This window comes from Myxine glutinosa, chromosome 6 (genome assembly GCF_964187855.1).
Source record: "Myxine glutinosa chromosome 6, kmMyxGlut1.1, whole genome shotgun sequence".
NCBI lineage: Eukaryota > Metazoa > Chordata > Myxini > Myxiniformes > Myxinidae > Myxine > Myxine glutinosa.
In genome coordinates this window covers 410529-438034 of record NC_136266.1, presented here as the reverse complement: position 1 = coordinate 438034, position 27506 = coordinate 410529, and the positions used below count along the sequence as shown (strand labels likewise).

At 43.2% G+C, this 27506-nt stretch overlaps 1 protein-coding gene across 12 annotated transcripts in view; it reads left to right on the top strand.

Annotated features, from left to right (window-relative positions):
- Positions 1-27506, top strand: part of RIMBP2 (RIMS binding protein 2) — a 716511-nt gene that overhangs the window by 464973 nt on the left and 224032 nt on the right. For all 12 annotated transcript variants that reach the window (XM_068119472.2, XM_068119471.2, XM_068119470.2 and 9 more), the window contains one exon: positions 21907-22311. In XM_068119472.2, the coding sequence (XP_067975573.2) occupies positions 21907-22311 (405 nt within the window). The remainder of the gene's footprint in view (positions 1-21906; positions 22312-27506) is intronic.

The window sequence follows — 27506 nt, the reverse complement described above, 5'->3', positions numbered from 1 at the left end:
AAAAATTATCTGAGGGTCCAGTGTCACAGACAAACAGACAAACAGACAGACAAAATCTAAGGCCCCATCTAGCGAGATTGTCTCCAGATGTTCCACAGATATCCATTCCATTCAGCCTGGCACGAATTATGAAATGCAAACAAGCAACTCACCTGAATTATGGAATGACTCACAATGAAATGCCAAAGAAATCCTTTGTCCCCCAGAGTAAATTTTGCTAATGCATTTCATCCAACATCACACAGAACACAGGCCCCATCTACCCCAAACGACACCAATCTCCCCAAATCCGACCCAATGCTGACTAACACCAGCTCTCTCGAAGATCCAATGTCTCAGGCATTCACATCCCTCTGAGCAATTGGTACATTCAACTGACCATGGCTGATAATTATTATTAACACACGGCAGATGGGCCACTACCTTTATTCACCCAGATTACACAGACTACTGCCAACAGTCACCCCAAGATGCCAGACGCATATGTAATTATGTGGATAACTTCAACAATCAAAATGTACTATACCCCTCCCACGGCAACGTACACCAGAATGCACAGCACAGGTAGAATTATTTTTTTCAAACAAATCTTCTGCCTCACATTACCGGCCAGTGAGAGCAACACTTTCACACCATTCGGCCTGCTGGTCTGGACTCCATGGGCGAAGTGGAACTTGTGCAGAAATCGCATGCCATGTTCGAGTTGCTCAAATGAACCTGCTTCTCGGTACTGCGTGGGAGGTAGAACGTGGTTCGTTGACTGGTGTCATTCAGCGAAGGAGAGCTCACGGCCGTGCCGACGGTACCCGCTACGGATACCGGTCGCTGCAGGTGCATCTGCACCTTGATGAAGCCAGTGACACCACCTCCTGGCAACAATTCCATGCCGAATTTGTGAGGAGGTGCAGGGGATGTTGCTGGGGATGCCACGCAATGTGACCATGCCTCCCAGGTCCGAGGCCTTGGAATGGCGGAGTTGGCAGCAAGTGCTCACCACATTGGCCAGCTTGGGCATTATTTTCATTAAATCATTATTTGTTGACTTTCAATTTCTTGTCTTATTTCGTTTCTTTGTTCTGTGAGTTCAGACTAACCCCGTGTGTTCCCGATTAGATAAGGCTTTGGGCCTTTCCCGCGTGCACCAAAGACAATCCCGCCATGGTTTGAAATATACCTTGGAGTTAAAGGTCGTTTCGGCTATTCGTTGAACCACACAAATATCATCTTCATCGGCCATGGGCAGGACAGTACATTGCCACCTGGAAAGGTGTACAAGACTACAGGGAAGCTGAAATCATCAACTTTATGATACACACTCGCACTAAAGCCATTCTGTCCAACTCTAACTAACACGTCCAGCTATACAGCAACAGTACAATCATTACTACTCTTGTTTGCAATCCGGAATATCTGGATAAATCTTGTAAAGCAGCCAATCAAAAAAATCTTATGGTTAACCACACAAATATCATCAGAAGAATATTATGGTTAACCACACAAGTATCATCAAAAAATATGATGGTTAACCACGCAAATATCATCAAAAATATTATGGTTAACCACGCAAATATCATCAAAAATATTATGGTTAACCACACAAATATCATCACAAATATTATGGTTATCCACACAAACATCAAAAAATATTATGGTTAACCACACAAATATCACCAAAAAATATTATGGTTAATCACACATGTCATCAAAAAATATTATGTTTAACCACACAAATATCATCAAAAAATATTGTGGTTATCCACAAATATCATCCAAAAAGATTATGGTTAACCACACAAATATCATCAAACAAGATTGTGGTTAACCACATAAATATCATCAAATATATTATGGTTAACCACACAAATATAATCAAAAAATATGATGGTTAACCACACAAATATCAAAAAATATTATGGTTAACCACACAAATATCATCAAAAAATATTATGATTAACCACACAAATATCATCAAAAAATATGGTTAACCACACAAATATCATCACAAATATTATGGTTATCCACACAAATATCAAAAAATATTATGGTTAACCACACAAATATCATCAAAAATATTGTGGTTAACCACGCAAATATCAAAAATATTATGGTTAACCACACAAATATCATCACAAATATTATGGTTATCCACACAAATATAAAAAAATATTATGGTTAACTACAAATATCATCAAAAATATTATGGTTAACCACACAAATATCATCACAAATATTATGGTTAACCACGCAAATATCATCAAAAATATTACGGTTAACCATGCAAATATCATCAAAAATATTATGGTTAACCATGCAAATATCATCAAAAATATTATGGTTAACCATGCAAATATCATCAAAAATATTATGGTTAACCACACAAATATCATCAAAAAATATTATGGTTATCCACACAAATATCAAAAAATATTATGGTTAATCATACATGTTATCAAAAAATATTATGTTTAACCACACAAATATCATCAAAAAATATTGTGGTTAGCCACACAAATATTAAAAAAACATGATGGTTAACCACACAAATATCATCAAAAATATTATGGTTAACCACACAAATATCATCAAAAAATATTATGGTTAGCCACACAAATATCATCCAAAAATATTATGGTTAACCACACAAATATCAAACAAAATTGTGGTTAACCACATAAATATCAAATATATTATGGTTAACAACACAAATAGAATCAAAAATATGATGGTTCACCACACAAATATCAAAAAATATTATGGTTAACCACACGAATATCATCAAAAAATATTATGGTTAACCACACTAATATCATCCAAAAATATTATCATTAACCACACAAATATCATCAAAAAATATTATGGTTAACCACACAAATATCATCAAATAAATTATAGTTAACCACACAAGTATCAAAAACATTGGAGTTAACCACAGTTATCAAAAAAATTATTGTTAACCACACAGTTATCCCAAAAATTATAGTTAACCACACAAATATCCAAAAAATGATAGTTAACCACACAGATATCATGTATGTAACAACACATATGACACAATATTTTTGCTTGTCCAAATTGTTTCTCCTTCATCCGTTTCTGTATAATTAAAAATTCACAGAAAATAAGAAAAATATCCGCTATTAGGAGACTGAAATTCTCACCCGTGGGAGTATCGTTAACTTGTTGAAACATTATCCCACAAAAGGACACAAAAGTATTTAAAAAATTTAAATTGACAGCATCCTTAAACTTCTGTTTTTCAAAACAATGAAAACTTGAGTATTTCTTTTTAGAAAAGCACGCTCTGTCAAACCTGACACATAAAAACCGATTAAAAGAGTTAAACACCTTGTCAATTACTTTGAAGAGTGAATTCCTTACCAGTGCTAAATCCAAATTTGTATATATAGTCAAAAAATCAAAAACCTCAAATGACTTGATATTGAGGCATCTAATCCTATCTAACAACTCCAAAGCAGAATTAATGCTCCAGAAAGTGTTAATATCAGAATTCTTCTCAATTGCTGAACAATATTTCAATAGTTTGAAAGGTCTTTCTTGAGATTGGACAGATGTTGTTTTCTGGTTCTCCTGAGAGTAGACACACACTTGTTCTGGGCTTTGTGGAATGATCAGAGTTTGACTTTGGTTGGATTTGCTTTCCAGGAGGAGATATGGAAGTTGTTAAAGCAACTGCCTCACCACCGAATTCAGAATATTGAATCGAATTTTATTGACCTTTCAACAACCCCTTTCAGGGCATGAGAGCAAAGAAAACACAAGAACAAGTACAGATACATTCAAAGTACACCACCCCCATGCCAAATAAATAAATATCCTCCAGCGCGGCATTGCCGAGGTGCCTTCGGCGCCCGGCAATGTCGCCGTGCAGCTCATAGAGACTGTATTGGGAAGGAGGAACAAAAAAAAAGAACCACCATTAGAGGCCATTTTTCCCTGCAGAGCGGGGATTGGCCTTTTTTGGGCACCGTGGTCCCCTTTTTTTGAAGCAATGTTTTACAGCCGGATGCCGTTCCTGCCGCCAATCCTGTTAGTCGCCTCTTGCGACACACAGGGAATTACCAGTGAACTGGTACTCAATTTGCCGACCTCGGAAGGATGATAGGCTGAGTCAACCCCCTTGGCGTTAATTCAGAGATCGACCAGGATTCAAACCCATGATCCTAAGATCCCAAGCCGGCACCCTAACCACTAAACCTGTATTGGGAGGGAGGGTTGTACAATAATTGATTGATTAATTGCATAATTAAAATCAATAAAACTGATCATAAAATATTTTCTTAATTTATTGGCTAATAGCATACCTAAACCACCAGTGAGTGCTTCAACTGAGGCTGTAACTTTTTGAGAAAATAATTAAATAAGCCATTAATTGAAAAAATAAATAAGTAATTGACTAATCGATAAATAATTAATTGATCGATTAGTTGATTAATCAATAAATCCAAAATATAACCTTTATAGCCACATCACTTGGTGACTGTCATGCCTGAATATCAGCTTCCTAGCTCAAAGGGTGCCTGAGATAATGCCCAGAAGAGAAAGAAAATGTATAAGTACTTAATTAATCGAGAGTAATTAAGAACTCATCAATTAATTGATTAATCAAAAAACAATAAATATTGTTTTTTACAAAGTACTTGCTCACTATTGTGCCCAAATTTCAGCTTCCGAGCCCAAAGGATGGCTGAGAGAGATATCACCTGGACAAACAAACAAACAAGAAGACGTCATGCAGAGCACGATACTTGCAAAATCCACCCCCCACCCCCAAGAAAAAAAATTCCATTGATACAGCAAATTGTCCATTTCATCAAGATTAAAATTGACAATCTTGATCAAAGCTCGGGTAAACAAGAAGAAAAGTGACGATTTTTCAGTTGAAAAATGATGATTTTGGAAGGTTGACCTTGAGTTGACCTTTGACCTTTTGACCTCAAAAATAGTTAGTTTCCCTATTTAGTGACTCAATGTGCAAATACTGTTCAATTTTCAAGTCAATCGGATGAAAATTGAGGATTTTAAAAACTTGGCCTATGTTGACCTTTTGGCCGATGTTGACCTCAAAAATAGTTGGTGGTTGAATTCAGTGACCATATAGGTAAATCCTCTTAGAATTTAAAGTCAATCAAATGAAAATTGGTGATTTTGGAAATTCGGCCTATGTTGACCTTTTGGCCTGTGTTTCCCTAAAATATACTTGGTGTTTGAATTCAGTGACCAGATATGCAAGTCCTCACACTAATCGGGGATAATTTAATGTTACCTTCCATATAGCTACAAAGGCTCAGGCACAATAAAGCGATTAATTTTTTTAATCCAAAAAAAACCAACTTTGTTTTTTTTCAGTTTTCTTTTTTTTAGTCCTAACCACTCCCTGGTACCCACTGATGAACCTCTAAAAGTTTGATGAATATCCGTTCAGCCATCACTGAGAAAAATGGTGACACACACAGACGGACAAACGGTTATCTTATGGTATAGATGACGTGGAGGAGCTCCGACGGACAACAACCTCGCCCGAGGAACCGGAAGCGGAAGTCTTCAAATCTTCAAATCTTCAATCTTCAAATCAAGACTCTTTCATAGTTCCATCGTTTCGTAACCATTATTGTTAATAATTATTTTTAGCTCACCTGGAACGAAGTTCAGGGGAGCTTATGCGATGGCGTGTCGTCGGCCCGTCTGTCCGTCCGTCTGTCCGTCCATAAACACTTGAAACTTCTTCTCCAAAACTGCTGAAGGGATTGCGACCAAATTTGGCACAAATGATATTTGTTGTGTTGTGACTAAAGTTTGTTCATGGCATTAAATAAAAGCAGGGTCTAAGGGGGTCTACCGGGGTGAAAGTGCATCCAGGTTTGACCCCCCAAAAATAGGAATTTGCATTTTTCTCTGAAACGACACACACGATTTTTATGAAACTTCACCACAACCTTAATCATCTGTGATGTATCAATGTTTGTTCACAGCATTAGAAAAAATTATATATGTTGTTTCTATATATATAAAAAAATTCTATATGATGTTTCTATATATATATAAATTTCTATGTTATTTCTATATATATATATATATAAATTTATATGTTGTTTCCATATATATATAAAACATTTCCCCCAAAATAGGTTTTTTTTGTTTGTTTGTTTGTTTGTTTAAAGTCTTACGATTATGTTAGTATGATTGTACATGCTGCCCTGTCTTCTAGCATCCATTGAAATTGGTTTAAAATACCTTTAGCCGGTGCAGTATACTGTTTATTCCACCAGGTGAGCGCCAGGGGTATTTCCCCTGTTTTTTCACTTGGGTTCAGGCTTGTAATAGAGCTAACACACACACACACACACACACATGACGGGATTCCTCCTTAAACTCAAGAAGAGGCACCTTTGAAGCAGCAAGTGTGGTTTAATAATCGAGCAAACACAATTGTGGAGCACGTCCGGAAACCGCAGAGCCTTGTCACACAAGGCAGTGCGAGTCCGAGCCGCATTAAAAACTCAGCAAAAGACAAGTTGTTTTATAGATGGAATAACAGAAAAACGCTGCGCTGAAGACAAAGGAAAATGTGGGCTCCATAAAACTCCCACCATGGTCCCATCCGGTGTTGGAGCCAAAGTTAAAGCGAAGGCTGTGGGAGTAAGATATTGTGATGTTCCCCAAGCCCTGATCTATACAACCCGCGAGGCCAAGGGATGTGATCTCACAACGGAGTTCAATCATGTTACACTTGGCAGTAAAACATATTGAGCCAGGCACATACAAATCAAAGGATATATTATGAAATCCTACTCTACTCGAGGTTAAATGGCAACTATTCCCATAACTTTCTCCCTTTAGAAAATGTTGCAAAACGTCTCCAAGGCTGGATCTGACCGAGCCGTAAAACAACATGTTTTGCAGTTCAATCTAGCTTTTTTGAAGCAAGCAAAAGAAAGACACAATTAAATATATATTTCAGGTGCCCTGTGTCACGTGGTGCCCCCCCCCCCCCCCCTCTGCCCGACAATTATCTCCCTTTTGTCTTTGAGACAACACCTCGAAAAAGACAATATAAACCCCAGCGGCCAGTGCCCCCCAGTCACATGCCAGGCGCGCAATGCGTCACGCATGCTCTGGGAGGGATACCGGCCCCTGGTTGTGGCTATCCGACATTTAACGCATATTGTTAGCCGTAATTCGCGACGAAGACACCTGGTTCGGAGATAGCTGAGGCCCGGCCGGGTTCCGAGCCCACTTCCGGCAGCGTAGGTGCGACTCAGTCGCCGGCCTGATGAGGGGCGCTCCTTATGCAGGTGCGATCCTCGCGAATCAGGGCAAACAATCGACATCCAATGCCATCAAGACTTGTACATGTGATTGTTCTGCGGGAGAGAAGGTGGCACATCCATCATCACAAATCTCCTTCTCATTATCTGAATCAGCGTCAGTATCCGTGGTGTCGGGTGACTTGTACAGAGGGGGTAACCCAAAAATGTTCTTTACAAATGGTGGTACCCCTGGACATTCATTCGTCTTTTCGTCCTCGCTGTTTGCATAATAGCTCTTAAAAGAACCTCTACTACTAAAATCAAAGGAATTCCAGTCAGGATCGGCATGGTCATTGGTATCCATATCCTCCTGCCATGAGTCATCTAGGTCGACGATCCAGCTGTGGGTGTTCGAATCTTGCCACAAAATGACAGAATTGGCCGGTTCGCCGAAGGCCTTTGGGTCCTTTCCATGTGGCGAGAGGACCATCTCGATAGCAGCAGTTGGTGTGGTCCATCCTGTGAAACATTTTCTCACACACACCATGATCAAGGCCTTTATTATGACAAGGGTGAGTACGATTCATACGATTATGGCCAGGCCTGTCAACAGCCATTTTACTATGATTCCCATCCATCCCCGGAACCAGGCTGCTATCCCGGACCATACACTGTTGGCTTTTTCCTTTCCCTCTGTCCTCTTCCTTACCACTATTGGGGCCCGTGGTGTCACTATGTGTGTGACGCATGGTGGCCGGGAAGTCAATAATTGTATGGTCGTAACTTCACATATTAATATCAGGGTGGTATTTCTGTTTTGTAAAGCGTGCGTGGTTAAATTGTTCGAGCCTTTTCCCCATTCGAATCCTGCATTGGCGGAACTTGCTGTCGGTCCAAACTTTCCTCCCCATTTTACTTGCCTCTGACGAGAGAGGGCAACTTGTGTTGACTTCGTTCCGTTTGAATTTGCCATTACAGCCCTCCATACTATATAAATCCACGGGGGGTCCTTTGATGGTATTAGACAACATGGTACATTTATCTTCTGGCCCCAGGTAGCGCTTTGATAGTGGATGTGAGACTTAGAGGTTAGGTTGTCATATAATCCTTCAACATATGTGTCACGCTACCAGATTCTTGTACCAGATGCTCAAATTATGGATTTCAAGTTATACCTGCAGCATTAAAGTACCAACCCTGTACCTTCATAAAATAGCAGGGTTGGTCATAATTGGGCAATTACAAATTCATTAAAAAATTTTTAAAATATTCATGTGTTCCCCAAAATGTCAAGTTTTTCAACTTTTCATGCCAGGAAATCTAGAAAATTTTGCAAAAAATACCAACCAGTAATTTACAATCAGAATCAATTTCTAGGGTTTAAAGGTTTTTTTCAAGCATGATGTTGGACAAGTAAAGTAAATAAAAGTACCATAAGAGTTATTGGCCGAGTGCCAATTATTTTTTTAGCACCTTGCCAATATTCTGTATTTTTCACATTTTTCCAAGCAAATAAGTTGTGACCAGCACTGATTTAATTGGAATTTATGGGAAACAAACACGCACATGTTTCTTTGAATACTGCTGTATTTATTATGTACAGCATAATCTGCATTGAATCTTCAAGCATAATCTGCATTGCAACTGTACACAAATACTGTAAATCATCGCCCGCCATCTGTACGCTAGCCCAAGCTGTCATGCCAAAATATCAAGGCAAAATGACGAGTAGGCCTACATGTATAGAATTTTCACACACATGTTTGGTGAAGCCCCATTTACAAGACGTATGTACAAGACTAGTCAACCGTGAACTACCTGATGGTGCGTAGGCGAGATAGGGGGCACCTCCGGGACACAAAGGTGATCCCGGGGGAGGAGGCTGTTTCACAGCACCACTTGGTTGTCTGCGACATAAGGGTGAAAGGTGCGAGGAGAGCTCGGCGGGTGAAGTACCAACAGAGAATGAAGGTGTGGAGGTTGAAAGAGGTGACAGTAAGGGAGGCATTAAAAGAGAGGCTGAGTAGGGTCGAGGATGATGTGGTTGAGCTTGAAAGTGGTTGGATGTCAATGAAAGCTAGTCTGTTGGGAGCCGTTGGTGAGGTATGTGGATGGACAAAAGGACCACCGAGGCACTCGGAAACATGGTGGTGGGATGATGAAGTTGGAAAGAGGATTGACGAGAAGAGGAAGAAGTTCAAGGAGTGGCAGAAGGCGAAGGGTACGGGAGCAGAAACAGCAGAGCATGAAAGTTATAAGGCAGCCAGGAAGGCTGCAAAGAAAGAGGTAGCAAAGGCGCAGGAGGCATGTAGGAAAATGTTCAGAGAACGCTTGGATTCGGAAGAGGGTCAGAAAGCAGTATTCAGGATTGCAAAGCAGATAGCGAAAGAGAGGTGTGGTGTGATGGGGGTGAGTTGCTTGAAGGATGAAGTGGGACAAATCGTTGTTGACCCAGATGGAATTAAAGGAAGATGGAAAAGATATATGGAAATGCTGTTGAATACAGAGAATGAATGGGATGGCAACATAGAGAGTAACCCAGTTTTAGGACCGGCAGAGAAGGTAACTGAGAAGGAAGTGGAGGAAGCGATAAAAGCAATGAAGGGTAGAAAAGCGGGAGGGCCGGCGGGAGTTGTGGGAGATATGTTGAAGGCAGCAGGAAGTTGGGGTGTGAAGAGAATGACAGAGATCTGTAATCTTGTGGTGAAAGAAGGCCGCATTCCAGTGGATTGGGAACTGAGTACCCTCGTCCCTCTATACAAGGGGAAAGGTGGCCCTCTGGAGTGTGGCTCGTATCGAGCGATAAAGTTATTGGAGCATGGAATGAAGGTATTGGAAAAGGTGTTGGAGAGGAGGATAAGGAAGAAAGTGAATATCGACAAAATGCAGTTTGGATTTATGCCAGGAAGAGGAACGACAGACGCGCTTTTCATTGTGAGGCAGATGCAGGAGAAGTACATGGAGAAGAGGAAGAAGTTGTTTCTTGGGTTTGTTGATCTGGAGAAAGCATTGGATAGGGTTCCACGCAAAGTATTGACATGGGCATTGAGGAAGTTAGGAGTGGAGGAATGGTTGATCAGAATAGTGATGGCAATGTACAAAAGAGCGCGCACAGCTGTAAGGACGAAGGACGGGAACAGTGGTGAGTTTGAGGTGAAGGTGGGAGTGCATCAGGGGTCGGTACTAAGTGCACTACTATTTGTAGCTGTGATGGAGGTGCTGGCTCAGAACGTAAAGGAGGGTTTACCGTGGGAGTTGTTGTATGCAGATGATCTGGTGTTGATTGCGGAAAGTATGGATGGACTGAAGGAAAAGATGAACAAGTGGAAGGAATGTATGGAGACAAAAGGTCTGAAGGTGAATATCAGAAAGACGAAGGTGATGGCAAGTGGTAAAGCATGTGGTGAGGTGGAAAGAACTCGGAAGTGGCCCTGTGCTGTGTGTAGGAAGGGTGTCGGAGTGAACTCCATTCAATGTACAATGTGCGCTGAGTGGGTTCATCAAAAATGTAGTGGTCTGAGAGGGTCATTAACCAGTGTGGCAGCTACATTCAAATGTAAGGTGTGCACAGAGGGAGCTGCAGATGGAGGAAATGTTGAGTTGGATCTTGGAGACGGCGTGAAGCTGGAAGGTGTGAAAACATTTTGCTACCTCGGAGACATGCTGAATGGAGAAGGTGCATCAGACTCGGCAACGGTTGCTAGAGTGAGATGTGCATGGAAGAAGCTTCGGGAACTGAGTGGCGTGCTGATGATGGGAGTGTCGTTGAAGCTGAAGGGAAAGGTGTATGCTGCATGTGTGAGAAGTGTTATGATTTATGGGAGCGAGACATGGGTAATGAACGTAGAGCAGCAACGAAGGTTGGAAAGGGTGGAAATGCGAATGGTTCGATGGATGTGCGGAGTATCGTTGAGAGAGAGGAAGACAAATGATGAATTGCGAAAAATGATGGGAATAGAGCCTGTGATCGATGTTATGAAGAGGAACAGGTTGAGATGGTTTGGTCATGCGTTGAGGAAGGATGAAAGGAACTGGTTGAGAAGAGTGATGGAAATGAATGTAGAAGCAAGTAGAGGACGGGGAAGACCGAGAAAGACTTGGCCAAAGATGGTGGAAGAAGAAATGCGGGCAAGGGTGTTAACAAGGAGAGATGCAGAAAATAGGGCAAGATGGAGAAGATTGTCATGGGGACCGCAAGGCTAACCCCCGCTCTTGTAGGGAAAATGGCCTTTAAAATGCATGTTGTTGTTGTTGTATGTACACTAGGCTTGACTTATCCATGAAGGACAAGAAATGCATGTGGCATCATACTACTTACACTTGAAAACCCCACGGGATATTAAGTTGGCAGCCAGAAGTGTGATTCAAAGGTCAAGTCATATATCTTGTGAGCCTAATTCACAAAGTACATACAAGTACAGCATTGTTCAGTAAACGATATTCTTTGTCCAGTATATGAATAAAATATCATGCACACTGGATGCACAGCACTGAGCAGCATGTACAGGTCTTATCAATTGCACAAACTATGATGACTGTCTCAACCATTATCAGTCACGTAACAGTATTATTCATTATCAGTATCATTAACTTTGCCCTCAACTTTGCCCTCAACATCGACGGTTTCCCAGTATCCACCTCCCCTCACATCCGGAATCTTGGCATCATCTTTGACCAAACCCTCTCCTTCGACAAATACACTAAACAGATCACAAAGACAGCCTTCTTTCACCTGAAAAACATCGCCCGTCTCCGTCCATCCCTCTCCTCCACGGCTGCAGAAACCCTCATCCACGCCTTCATCACCTCCCGTCTGGACTACTGCAACAGCCCCCTCTTTGGTTCACCCTCAATAATCACCAATAAACTCCAATACATTCAGAACTCTGCTGCCCGTCTACTCACCCATTCCCGGACCCGTGACCACATCACCCCCGTCCTTTACAAGCTTCAGTGGCTCCCCATCCCCCAGAGAATCCAGTACAAAATCCTCCTCTTGACCTACAAAGCCCTCCTTAACCTGGCCCCATCCTACCTGACTGACCTTCTCTCCAGACACACTCCCACCCGCAACCTCCGCTCTGCTGGTACCAACCTCCTGACCCCCCCCCCCCCCCATGCGGACCAAATTCAGATCCTGGGGGGACAGGGCCTTCTCCATCGCTGCTCCCACCCTCTGGAACTCACTACCTCACACCATCAGAGACTCCTCCTCACTCACCACATTCAAAACATCATTCAAGACCCACCTGTTCAACATTGCATTCAACATTTAACCCACAGCATTTAACCCCTGACTATCTCTGCTCTTTCTCCTTCCTTTTGCTTTGATTATTTACCTATTGATTTTTGTCTTTTTGCACTTGTTTTTTTGTACTCTGTCAAAGCGCCTTTGGGCTTCTTGAAAAGCGCTATATAAAATAAATGTATTATTATTATTATTATTATTATTAATCATTATCTAAACAAACACGTGTAGCAACTAGCGCGCCACCAGGCGACTGTTGCCGCGGAATCACGGAAAATGACCGTCAAGTCCGAAGCAAAATTCAGGCTTCAACGGTCATAACAGGTAATGCCACTGTCATAGAATGAAAGATCATATATTTTTCCGTCGATAGGTGAAATATAAGACGAAACTGTGTCCAATAAAGGTATATTTACGGAAGTTTATTGCTGATAAACGATCAATCCGGAAGCGAAAACGGTGAAACACGCGGGCCTTTCAACGGCGTTTATACGCAGTAGATGATTAGCGCATCTGGTACAATAATCTGGTAGCGTGACACATATGTCATGTCCGCCCACTTGAGGTGTGGCATGGTGGGCGCGGTGCTGGCGAGGTGTTTAAAAAAAAGCAGTGCAAGTGTAATTATTCCTATATGTCTATGGCGTATCGGTTGGTGCAGCTCCTGCCCCATCCTGTGTGACGATGGGTGTGGTTGGTGGGACTTCAGTGACCGTGGGTGCAGGGAGGGCCAACTTACAATGCGTGGCATGTACCTAGGACGACTTGCCCTCACAAAACACCGCTGTTGGTGTGGTCAGGAGAACCTGGAACGGTCCCATCCACCTTGGTCCTTGTGGGTGAGGTGCTCCACGAGCACCTGGTCACCGGCTGGTGGAGTTCTGTTCACCTGATCTGCAGAGCCGTGATCCAATCTGCACTAGCACCCAACCACCTCTTCGATTGGGGTCAACTTGCCTGTAGCAATCTAACACAATGTTATTAAAACAAATTCACAACTTTCCATTCGTTGGCGCACTCTCCCCCCAGTGCAAACTAACCACTTGTATCACCTTCTTATCACAAAAACAACATTCCACAACCACTTTCTCTTATTCCCTGCCTTTACCATCAACATTTTCCAACCTTCTCCCTTTCTTCTCAGCAAATCCTGCAGATTCACTTGTCACTGCCAAATAATCCATCTGATCCGACTTTCCTTTATCATCTTTGCACTTCCAACAACCTTCTTCACACTTCCTCCCGAACCTTGCCTTCAGACACAACCCACATGAGTTATCGATACCATTTCCCCTTCCAGGCGCGTCTGGCTAGCCATTCACAAATTGTCCACAAGACAACGTCCCCATCTTTCACACTTCAGCTCCCGAGAGCTCAATTTTGGACAGGGGTGAAACCAGCAATAACCACAATTACCTTCTGCCAAGCAGGAGGCCAGAGCATCATTACTCCCTCTTCCCTCTTGCCACCATAGCTGGCAGACAGACAATGGCGAGCCACAAGCCCAACCCAACAAGGCTCCAGCTCCCATCCAAAGGACACAACTTCCTCAGACTGGTATAATCTCTTTGCCAGCTTACGTACTAACCTTTTCAATACCTGTCTAAACCTACTGCCATTTTAAGACGCTTCCCAAATGACGGTTCCCATACACTATTATGGCACAAAATTGTTGCATCCCACAGATGCCATTGTTCCCATGATTATTTTAACAAACCCATTTTCCTAATCCACCTTTTCAATTTTCATTTCAATTTAAAGTCAATCCAATGTCCTCTAATACCTCTCTTAGCATCACATGCACCTGTTGTAGGCACCTGTTTTAGCCTCTGGCCCAATAGCTGCCCAATATTATGAATATTCCCAATATCCCAATAAACAAATAATAAAAGTAAAATAACCTGATCTTTTTATTGAAATAAAAATAGTTCTCATATGTCTTCTGTCTGGTCATCAACAACTAGGCCATAACATAAAACAGAGTTCCACAACATCCTGGCCAATTAACATGTCCGCACTCGCCACCCGATGTTCTTCAGACTTACAATGACATTGTACACAATACCACAACAACAATTCCTTCCCCACTGCCATCCCATTCCCAACCACATTTCCAGCGAAGATGACGTCACTATTTCACACCTTTCCTCCCTGGAACAGCTGGTGGTCCTCCAAGGGATGCATTCCGATGTAAATCACTTCAAAGCACTGAATTAGCCCTCCTTGGAATCGCACCACAGACTTATTGGACCTTCTCCTCTCCTCTAACACCGGCAACCTCAACTTTCTCATCCTCCTCGACCTCAGTGCCGCCTTTGACACCATCAATCACACCATCCTCCTCACCCGACTTGAAACCACCTTTAACATTACCGGCACTGCCCTCTCTTGGATCAAATCTTACCTCTCTGACAGACACCAGTTCATCTCCATCAATAACTGCAAATCCCCCACTGCTCCCACTCTATCCTGACAAACTGCATCACTGAAATAAAATCCTGGCTTCAAATTAACTTCCTCAAACTTAACTATGATAAATCTGAAATAATCATCATTGGCCCAAACGCTCACCAAATCAACCCATCACTTCGCCCTCAACATTGACGGTTTCCCAGTATCCACCTCCCCTCACATCCGGAATCTTGGCATCATCTTTGATCAAACCATTTCCTTCGACAAATACACTAAACAAATCACAAAGACAGCCTTCTTTCACCTGAAAAACATCGCCCGTCTCCGTCCATCCCTCTCCTTCTGTGAAACTGTAACCTTCAACCACACGAGGTGCCAGCCACACCTCCACCACGCGTGCAGCCACCCAGATCCCTAGCAACATGCCCTAACTTTAACACAAGGCCTCCACCATGAACAACACCGTTCACACCACCTTCAGAAACTGACTCCATGGACGGCCAGAAAGCCAGACAGACACGGACACACACACACAGGGACAGACACAGGTGCGTTATCGCTGGCATTCTGAACAAAGTCCCATTCCTGCCATAATTTCTGTTGCAAATGGCAACGGCAGCCCATCAAGTGTAACCGTTCCCAAGAAACCGCTTCCTCCAACCTGGAGGACGACCGAGAGAGCTCAGAGCTCCCGTCCTTGAGTATCTCCCTTTATCCAACGCATTCCGCAATTCCAAGTTGGCCCAGTTCAAGTCCCTGCCATGCCGTTGAATTAACACCCAGTCAGTTGACTCGGCCTATCATCTTTGACTTTTACTCCCATGCTAAATCTGGAGAGCTGGTAGTGTGGGGATGTAATTAAATACATGTTTTAAAACCCTGTCTACACATGCTCTCCATACAGGCTCATTTTTCCGCTGCCATTTTCCCACAAGCAGACTGAATCCCACATTGAATCTCAATAAAAATCCTAACTGACACCATCTATTTCTTAGCCCCCAAATTTACTCAATTTAATTTTTACTTTTACATCATATAATATCATTCCATCATACCCAATACCAATTGAGTACCAGTTCACTGGTAATTCCCTGTTTGTCGTAAAAGGCGACAAAAAGGGTTGGCGTCAGGAAGGGCATCCGGCCGTAAAACATTGCTTCAAAAAGGGGACCAAAAAACAACAACAACTACGGTTCCCGAAAAAGGCCAACCCCCGCTTTGAGGGGAAAAATGGCCTCTAAACGGTGGGTTTTTTTTATACCCAATGTGATCAGGTTGCAACAACAGGATATCTCACCCTTGACCTCTGACCCAAAAATGCAATCAATGACATCCCACGTGACAACCTCATCACTCGGGTGAGCTGCCTCAGGGATATACTCATCCAATACACATATACAATACACAAGTCGCCAGTACTCATCGACATGGCTCGCATTCCACACCACTGCGCACACCCAGCGTTGTTGACAGTCGTAAATTCAGAGCACATCGACCTGAATGAGTCGTGTACAACATGCCTATCCGACCAACTTGTACACATCCTTCATACCATACAGCATAAATTCATGCACATGCGTCACTTTGTACAATCTTGTTCTCAATATTTCAAGAACCATTCCCAATCCTTCCTACCTGTGAATACCTTACCTGGCCCCTTGCTGTGAGCCTATTCATCCCCTCTTCAGGCTCACCTGTCCTGTTTCCTGCGCTCCACCTGCCTCAGCACTTCTCCTGCCTACCAGGTTTCTCCTACCTGGTACCTGTGCTCTTCTTCTTCCAGTTTAATTTATCCTTCTCCAAAAATCACATAAGGTTCATATTTCCAAATATTAAAATCACCGATATCTCCCTCGAAATGCAAAACAAAACGCTTCCAACTCTGGCATCCCACAGCCCTCCTTGGAAGCATGCTCTACAATGCAGCACCACTTCCACTCAACGCACAACGTACATGTGCTCACTCGACACATCACTCCAAGCCATCTCATCACTCGCGTTGTTCACAAAGGTGCAACCACAACGCCTGGCTGCATCATTTTCTTTTCATATCACTGTTTTAATCATTGTCTCTGGCTCGTTATAATCCTCCCTCGCCTGCCTCGGCCACCCGAATGCGTTCATGCCGTGCACAGCATGGGATATCCGCATTCCCGTCTTACCTCCGTCCCGCCTCGCGGTTCCCCGCGAGGGCCGTTACCACGTCGCCATGGCGACCTGCCTGCACGTCGGCTCGAGTGTTCACAGCTGGATTTCATGCGCCTCGTGCATTATAATCCTCCCTGTTACTTCTCCAGATCTAACCTCATCTCTTGTCCGGAAAGAGCTAATACTTGTGCTGCCTGTAGCATATTGTCAGAACTCCCTCCTGCGTGTACGCATTTTCTCCCCAATGCCCACCTTAAAAAACGCACTGGATGTGCGTACCCCCAATCCTGGGACTGGACGAAGGCCTTGGGAGGGGTGGGGATTCCTTAAAGGGGTTCTCCCTTATTTTCCTAGCTTAACTTATTCTTATCAATGCCTACGCCGGGGTCTAGCCTTTATACCTATTACTTATTTCTTATCCACCCACGCCGGGGTCTAGTCTACCTCCCATTACTTATTGTTATCCACCCATGCCGGGGTCACTATACCTACTCCCACGCCGGGGTATGCCTTAACCTGAGGGCTATCCCTCCTAACCTCGGGCGCCCTCCTTACTCGATTCGTTAACCCACCGGTGCTCTGCTTCAGTTTGGTTCGAGATACACGCTCAGGCACAGTCGATAGAGGTTCGCCATATCCAAGGGGAAGGGAAGAGGCTTTAAATTTAGGTGTGCAAATATGCTTACCTCAGCCTATTATTGCCAGCGCTGGCCTTTTGCCTCTTCCTAACCTGAGGAGCGAGCCCTCCTCGACCTGTAGCTGGATGTATCCCACTTCTGACACCAGATTGACGGGATTCCTCCTTAAACTCAAGAAGAGGCACCTTTGAAGCAGCAAGTGTGGTTTAATAATCGGGCAAACACAATTGTGGAGCATGTCCGGAAACCGCAGAGCCTTGTCACACAAGGCAGTGCGAGTCCGAGCCGCACTAAAAACTCAGCAAAAGACAAGTTGTTTTATAGATGGAATAACAGAAAAACGCTGCGCTGAAGACAAAGGAAAAAAGTGGGCTCCATAAAACTCCCACCATGGTCCCATCCGGTGGTGGAGCCAATGTTAAAGCCAAGGCTGTGGGAGTAAGATATAGTGATGTTCCCCAAGCCCTGATCTATACAACCCGCGAGGCCAAGGGATGTGATCTCACAACGGAGTTCAATCATGTTACACTTGGCAGTAAAACATATTGAGCCAGGCACATACAAATCAAAGGATATATTATGAAATCCTACTCTACTCGAGGTTAAATGGCAACTATTCCCATAACTTTCTCCCTTTAGAAAATGTTGAAAAACGTCTCCAAGGCTGGATCTGACCGAGCCGTAAAACAACATGTTTTGCAGTTCAATCTAGCTTTTTTGAAGCAAGCAAAAGAAAGACACAATTAAATATATATTTCAGGTGCCCTGTGTCACGTGGTGCCCCCCCCCCCTCTGCCCGACACACACACAAACACACACACACACACACACACACACACACAAACACACACACACACACACACGGACATACTGACGAGACAAACACTTAACACGGCTACTGAGCTTGGGGGAAGTGCCTCACTACCAAGTATCAAGATTAAATCTGTCATTTTAGATCCCAAGCAGTTCAATATTTTGTCAACTCTAGAATAGGTCATTATTAACATAATCAATACCAGCAACAATAGCAACATACTCTTCAATATCAATCGTCATTTAAAAGACTGGTTCTTGAATTGAAGTCACCAATTAATATTAAGGGTATGTCAGAATTACTACCAAAGTTGGTAATGTCTTCTTCAATAAGATATAAAAACAAAATTGTGATTGAACACAGAACCATCATGTGGAATATATAGAGCACTAATAAATTGATTCAAGGCTAAAAGCCACCTTGTTGACCTTCAGCCATAAAAAAAATTCTGAGCAGGTGTCCACAATTAATGAAATATGGTCAAAGTGAATATCTTTTACCAGTACACAAAGACCATGCACCCCACCACACTTGTGAGGAGAAGACTTCTCCGTAAACACTGGGTGAAAGATTGTAAATAAATCCTCTTCAAAAGAGTCAGTTTTGGCTTCAGATAAACAAACAAAATCAAAATCCTTAATATGAACATCAAGGACACTGAGCTCAGCTTTACTAGTTCCAGCACACACATTGAGACCCTCGAACTTAATGGGTGTTAACAGATTGTAAGCATAACAGTGATTTGAATAAATCATCTCTTTAACATGGGCACAATAGCTATAGACGTCAATACAGTCACAAAGAACACACCTGGCATTTGGTATATCAAAGGGGTCGAGTCTGGCCTATACATCTAGGTAAAAGCCTCGTCCATGGACTTTACTTTCTGACCATCCAAAAGGTCGTCTGGTGAATGAACAATTTTTTAATCTCCTTTTCACTGCGTGTAGACAGTAAATCCATCTTTCCACAGTTCACACTTGTTTCACGTCATGATCATTTCTCATCTCACGAACCAAATTGCTTCTCAGGTGGGTGAGGTCATGTTCAGTATACTTGCTTTTAGTTCTCCTTTTCATGCAGGTACTTTTTACGGCGTAGCCCATAGGGAAAAGCCGTCTGGAACAGTATTTGTCCATCCGTATGTATGTATGTATGTCCGTCCGTTCAAACGTACACCAATCAGAGCTGAGGAGCTGGTCACATGACAGGGGTGATGTGATTACGTCTGATGACATTCCGGCACACACGGCTGACTCTCCACATTCCGACATCTTGATTTATATGCCGTTCATGCCGAACATGTCGTTGAACCTGTCATACATCACAATCGCCATGCTCTACCCTTACGTTTTTCATTCAGTGTGAAACACAAACAAACCGATTGTTAAAATGATCATCAAATATCGAAAGCATTGGCGTTACGGATCTTCCAATGACACAGTACGTATAGGCCTTAGGCTTCATGCCTCCATGCCTCACCTTCTGGCCGTTTCGGATAAATTATCCCAGATATCTTAACAGAAGTATTGTTTTTGTAATAATTATTATGCAATCTGTTTGTCGTGATTGCAATGTTCCTGGATTGAAGTGGTGTATGTTTACTGATTGACTCGATAAGAAGCATACTAATTATCGCGGAAGTTAGAAATTAGCTTCGGTTTTAGTCATACAGTAACATCGTCTTCGTTATAATAATTTTTTTAAAACGTTAATAATAATAATATGGTAAACATAATCATCGTTTCATATAAATTAGATAGTAAATGTCCTTCACAAACATCCACCAATCAGAGCTGAGGATGTGGTTTATTATTGAGTATGATGAGATGAATAGCAGGGTTGGGAATAGGTTGTCCTCTTTCAAAATCCTTTTGAGTGTGTGTGCTCCCAGTGCCTTTTGTGGGCATGGGCTTGCTGTACCTTCTGAGCACGAATGCTCGTCCTGCCTTCCAAGGGCGTGGATGCAATGTACCTTTTGAGGACATGCTTGCTATCCCTTTTGAAATTACTGACTCACCATCCCATCCGAGGGCACCTTTCGAGGGTGTGTGCTCACCTTCCCTTCTGAGGGTATGGGCTAGCCGCCCCATCCGAGGGCACCTTTCGAGGGCGCATGCTCGCCTTCCCTTCTGAGGGTATTGGCTCACCGTCCCATCCGAGGGCACCTTTCGAGGGCGAGTTCTCACCTTCCCTTCTGAGGGTATTGGCTCGCCGTCCCATCCGAGGGCACCTTTCGAGGGCGCGTTCGCACCTTCCCTTCTGAGGGTATTGGCTCGCCATCCCATCTGAGGGCACCTTTCGTGGGCGCGTTCTCGCCTTCCCTTCTGAAGGTATTGGCTCGCCGTCCCATCCGAGGGCACCTTTTGAGGGCACGTGCTCCTCTTCCCTTCTGAGGGTATGGGCTCACAGTCCCAACCGATGGCGCGGGATCGCAGTTCCATCTGAAGCCACGGGTTCACCATGCCATCTGAGGGCGTGGGCTCACCGTGTCATCCGAGGGCACAGGCTCGCCATGCTTTTTGATGGAGCAGGCTGATGTTGCCTTTCAAGTGTGCAGGTTCACCATGTCCTCTGTTGACGCTGTCTGTAGAAATTCTACCCATTGCATCTTTAGTGTGCAGCATATGGCTACAGGTTATATCATTTTCTGGGAGCATGGCTATGCATCTGATACAGTACCCTCTATAGGTTACAGCAGGAATTTGTTAGTTTTTAAGGGTGCCACCAATATCTCAGCGACTCTTCACAGAGGACATTATGGGATTTATTAGGTCCACCAGCTAATACCTGCTGGTGGCAGATGAGGTGCTTGCAGCATTTTAGTCACGTGCCCTACTGCCTACTGCCAAGCCTTCCTGTGACGTCGCCTCGATTGTTTACTGCCACTTGGCCCTTATTAACTCTATCAACTATTTTGAATGCTGATTGTGATGGAGTATGGGTGCTTATACCGAGTTTGAAAGCTTTGTTCAAAAGTCAATTTACTTGTTTTCTTTATGACATGATAACATGATGACATGCTTACCAATCGATGTGGTGATAATGAAGTTAAAATTTGATCCTTGCTTTAAATATTTTGCTGACTATTCTGCATATCAAATGTAATGCGTTTTATACAAAAGGCAGTGTGTTAGAAAGATTTTGGGAATTGTGGATTTTTGATGGTATGGGCTCACTGTGCCTTTCACAGGTGCTGGCTCAGTGTTGTGAAAACCTTGTGAAAATTTCTTTCAAATATGTATATGAGCGAATGTAGATGATTTGATTTTCTCACAGATAATTGAGTATCAAGCTCGTATTTGCGAATTTGTGTGAGGTTCATGAACACATCAATCTCAAGTGGAATTTCATGACTTGCCTTCGGTTTTGCCCCAGATGCACTACCTTCCTGCTGGGAGTGAAAACAGTGAAACGTGCTACACTAAGGGCGACAGGAAGTCACGACTAAATGCCATGGCCGAAGAATACCGAGAGCCGCGCTATGGACTCCGTGAAGCAGAGGAATACGACATGCCAGTCTGTGAAATGGCGGATGAGTACGATGACCTACAGAATGACACGACAGATAAAGACGCCTTTGGTTATGGGGTTGGGGAGCATGGCACATCATGCTACTCCAGTGGTGCAGCAGAAGGATACACGACAGAGAGCAGCAGGGGTTCTGACCTCTCTGATATATTGGAGGAAGATGAGGAGGAAGAGGCATTCATGGAGCCTGGGAGGGTACGAGATGATCACCATGCTCGACGATGCAGCGGTGTGGCACAGGGGCACTCCAAGGTGCTTTACAGCACACAAAGTTAGGATCACAGGTTTTATGGGGACTATAAAGATGATGCCAAGTGCTCTATATGTTCTTTAACACTTTTCTATTTCTGGTTATTGTACTTTTCCTCCACCAAAACAAGACCAAAATATAACTAGAATGGCACTCGTAGAGTGCATCGTCTCACCTCGCACATTCATTCTGAACAAAAATACCATCATTAACTGAGCATGCTACTATTACAGCCCACTGCTATAATGGCCCATATACCCATATAATCCATGCACCTTATAATGCGGCCCATCGTTTTTTGGCATGGGTTAGGAAAGTAATAAATGTAATTATTCACTCACATCGGGTCATATATCAGATATACGAAGTTTCAGATAAATATTTAATTTCAACTAGTTATGGCTGTAATACCACTTCACCAAGGATGTCATCGTTACAACCCTATATACCCCATGAGGAGTTGATAACATATGCCAAGTATTAATTGTTTTTTTGTTGAGCTGTTTCAGAGAAATTGATGTCCAAATTTTTTCCTTTAATCCAAGATGGCTGCCATACCATGTGACTTATGACATCATAAATTATATTCACTCACATCGAGTCATAGATCAGATATACAGGGTGTTCCAAAAAGATCTGGCCAACTTTGGTTGTTAATATATTTAGTACAACAAATGATACAATGATACCCTTTGTTTTATATGATACAGAAACTCATAAGGTTTTCTATATATTCAGCTATGGTGGTTTAATGTAAAATAAAATGGCGACTCCACAGGAGAAAGCTGAATGCATCAAATGTAAATGCATCAAGGCAAGATTTGGCATGCAAGTTCAGCGTAATTTCCGTACAAGGTATGGAAGCAATCTGCCATCGCAGATTCTCTTGTACCACTCAGATAGTGGTGGTACAAGAGGTTTGTACCTCTTGTACTACTCAGATAGTGGTGCAAGAGGTTTAAGGAGACTGGAAGTTATGAGAAACAGAAAAGTACCGACTGGTCGACCAAGCACAAGTGCAGCAGACGTTGACCGAGTGCGTGAATCTTTTCAACAAAGTCCCAGAAATTCAATCTGACGTGCATATGGAGAACTGTCACTACCAACCACCACTGTGCACACAATTTGCATCCAGAGAACTGGGACTACCAACCACCACTGTATGCAGGATTTGCATCCAGAGAACTGGGCTACCAACCACCACTGAACACAGGATTTTGCATCCAGAGAACTGGGACTACCAACCACCACTGTATGCAGGATTTGCATCCAGAGAACTGGGACTACCAACCACCACTGTACATAGGATTTTGTATCCAGAGAACTGGGACTACCAACCACCACTGTATGCAGGATTTGCATCCAGAGAACTGGGCTACCAACCACCACTGAACACAGGATTTTGCATTCAGAGAACTGGGACTACCAACCACCACTGTATGCAGGATTTGCATCCAGAGAACTGGGACTACCAACCACCACTGTACATAGGATTTTGCATCCAGAGAACTGGGACTACCAACCACCACTGTATGCAGGATTTGCATCCAGAGAACTGGGACTACCAATCACCACTGCACACAGGATTTTGCATATAAGACTGAAGCTTTATGCCTACAAGGTGCAGATTCTGCAGTAAATCAAACCAAATGACAGACCCAAACACAAAGCGTTTGCCTTGGAAATGCTCAGTCGCAAGGAGGATGACGAAGACTACCTGAAAAAGGTCATGTTCATAGACGAAGCCTGCTATCATGGATCTGGGATGGTCAACTGGCACAATGTGAGGATCTGGGGCTCTGAAATCCACCACGTGGTCATTGAACACATACGCGACCGTCCAAAGGTCAACGTGTGGTGTTGCCTTCTCCATGACCGCTTGTTGGGACCGTTTTTCTTTACTGAGGATACAGTGACCTCAACAATTCACAAGAAAATGTTGGAAGGATTCCCCTTCCCACAGATTCAAGACCTGCAACCCGATATCATTTTAACAAGACGGCACTCCCCCTCATTGGACCTTAGTCATTCAAGACATCACGAATGTAAAATTTCCAGGTCGCTGGATTGGCTGAGATGGACCAACCACCTGGCCCCCACGATCACCAGACATAACTCCCCTTGATTTTTTCATGTGGGGATTTGTCATAAACGTTGTCTACAACACCAAGGTGGCAAACCTCTGACAACAAGGTGTCAACAAGCTGTTCACCACCATCTCTTATCTTCCCCCATCCAAAACCTTGATCGTTTCTACCCCTGTTAATTCACCCCAGATCCACTTTTCTGAAATACCGACTTTTTTCCTGGAAGTCCTCGCTGTGTCCATGTGTTTTTTTTTTTACCTCTCCCACCCCTCACCCCCTTCCCACGCCTCCTTCCCCCAAGCCCTCCCCCTCCCACAGATCTCCCGATGCCCCTGCTCTCAAATGTTGTACTTGTGTGCTTCACCCTCTCTCCCCATCTTGTCTCCCGCTCCCTTTATTTTGTCTTATGTGTCCGTTTGTTTTTTTTGTCATTAATGTTAGCTCTTACACGAGCCTCGATCTTGTATACAACCCCCCCCCCCCCCCCCAAAAAAAACCTGCAGGATATTCATTTTCGGATCACAGCTGCATGCTCACTGGTGGACGCAAACATGCTGAGCTGAACATGGCGAGAACTCGTGTTCATCAGATCATGTTCTCATGATCCTTGATGTCCTGCGAGGGACAAACGTAGCTCACATTGTGGTGTATTGCTGGTGTGCACAAAACCTTATGCGTTTCTGTATCATATAAACTCAAGAGTATCGTGGTATCATTTGTGGTTCTAAATATATTAGCAACCAAAGTTGTCTGGATCTATTTGGAACACCCTGTATGAAGTTTCAGATTTTTGAACAAGAATTTCAATTTCTTATTGAAAACTTTTTTTTTTTTGACAGAGTCTGGGCTCATGTAAGAGCTAACACATTACACACAAAAACATGCATGGACACATAAAACATACAATACAGGGATCCAGAGAGAGGAAAATATACAAGCACAACAACAGTAGAGAACAGGGACGTCGGTAGATCTGTGGAAGGGAGAGAGCTGGGGCGGGATGGGGGAGGGGGTGGATACCACTCAGGAGTACCAATTCAACCAATGTGTGTGTGTGTGTGTGTGTGTGTGTGTATGTGTGTGTGTGTGTGTGTGTATATATGTATGAATGTGTGCATGTATATGAATGTGTGTGTATGCATGTTTATTGCTTTTGTCTGCTATCCCCACATGTGAGTGGGTGTCGGGAGATGGAACTGAGTTCTACCAAGTCTCGAAGTATCCACGTGTGTGTGTGTGTGTGTGTGTGTGTGTGTGTGTGTGTGTGTGTGTGTGTGTGTGTGTGTGTGTGTTGTGTCCTCCATATCTCTAAAACCATGAAACCTAGCAGCCTGAAACTTTGCATGCTTTGCTTTGCATCCGAAGGAGTGCATGAGTGAAAACAGGGTGTTTCAATAAATTAAAACACTCCTTTTGAATTGAATTAACCGGCTTATTAAATTATAACAAAATCAGGCTTTATCCTTGGTCATCCCTCGCAGGGTCTTAAGTTTTGGCCTTCTCAAAAATGCCTTGCCTTGGAACAGGCCACAACTGTTTCTGCACAATGAAACACTCAAAATTTATTTTTTCACTTTCCTCACTAATATCATCGAATGTCTGGTCTTCATACCTACGAATCGCTGTATACATCACATTTGTAGGTACTATAGCTTCAAATTAAGAGCTTGGAGCGATTTTATGCTTTATATGATGCGATTTTCCACAATGGCCTCTCACGGACTGATTAATGTATGTAATCAAAGTTCTGAGATTCTTAAAAGAGAGCAAGAAATTCCTATAGTATTATGGACGAGCGGAGCCTACCCATCGCTTTGCTGATGGACCAATTGCGGATGAAGTCAGGAGAAGGGAAGGAGGACAAATTTACCCATGCAAAGTGCGCTTTACCCTCAGTGTTGCCCAGGTTAAAAAGGAAATTGTAATACCGTCTACAACCACCACCAGGTGGTGCTATTGTGGGAGTTGTTCTGTATCAAAAATAACAGACAGCTTTCACTTTGTTGACAAAGGACCATTTATTAATTACGTACATACGGAGAGAAATGTTTGATACCAGGCAAGCAGATCTCTAAATTCTCCTCAAGACAGCATTGAATATATACTCAAGTTGTTTACAAGAAAATAAAACAAAGAGAAGCCTGGAGCATAAGATAAGAACCAAAAAGTTGATGTAAGGACTCTTTGCTTCACATTTGTTACACAAGGTCAAACCACAGATATAACATGTTTTTGCCAGCTCACACAAAGAATCAGTTCTGCCCAGCAACTGTGAAATGGCTCTCAGCCAAACCTGTACAAGCAAGCATATTTCCCTCGGCCTAGCTCAACTAGGTCACATGATGCATTTTCCCAACATGCTTCTGGCCATGGCTGTTTGTGATTGGTCCAGAGATGACAATTATCCTTTTCACCCTGATAGTCCCCTATTGACCAATTGCGGATGAAGCCAGTTCCAATTGCTGACAGGAACGGAGAGGGTTAGCGTTTTGGTTACCAATTGCTGACAATCTGACTACACCCCCCTCTTGGCCCAGGCCCCTCTTTTCTCCCCACCAGAATTATCCTTCACCACACCCAGGATCTCCCTCCACCCCCCCCCCCCCCCCGCCGAAAAAAAACCCTGGAAGCTTTAAGACTGCCAAATTCCCTGAAGTGCATCCACTCCTTCTGGCAGACGAGACAGTACACAACACAAAGGTTCACAACCTTCCCTGCCAACACAAAGGCATACATCATCAGCACCACATTAATACACTCATATGCATATACAAAAAACAATGAACAAAACTTTGACTCATATTTGTTTGCAAGTGGGTTACAATCAAAGTGAATGGTACTCTTCTTAATCTGCATTTCAAATTGTCTATTATCTCATCTCCTTCAGCATGACACTCATGCTCACAGCACTCATTTTTCTCCAAGATACCTTCGGTGTCCTTCAAGACTTTTATCTGCAATTTGTCTCATCTGTAGTAGTGACAAGTTGAATATAAACTCTCTTTTAACCACCAACACGGTGCCCAAGACAATTTCTTCAGGAGGCTCGTTTAGGTTTGCTGGCTCATCACCCACATTCAGCTCCTCCTCAGCATCGTTGTCATGTTTCT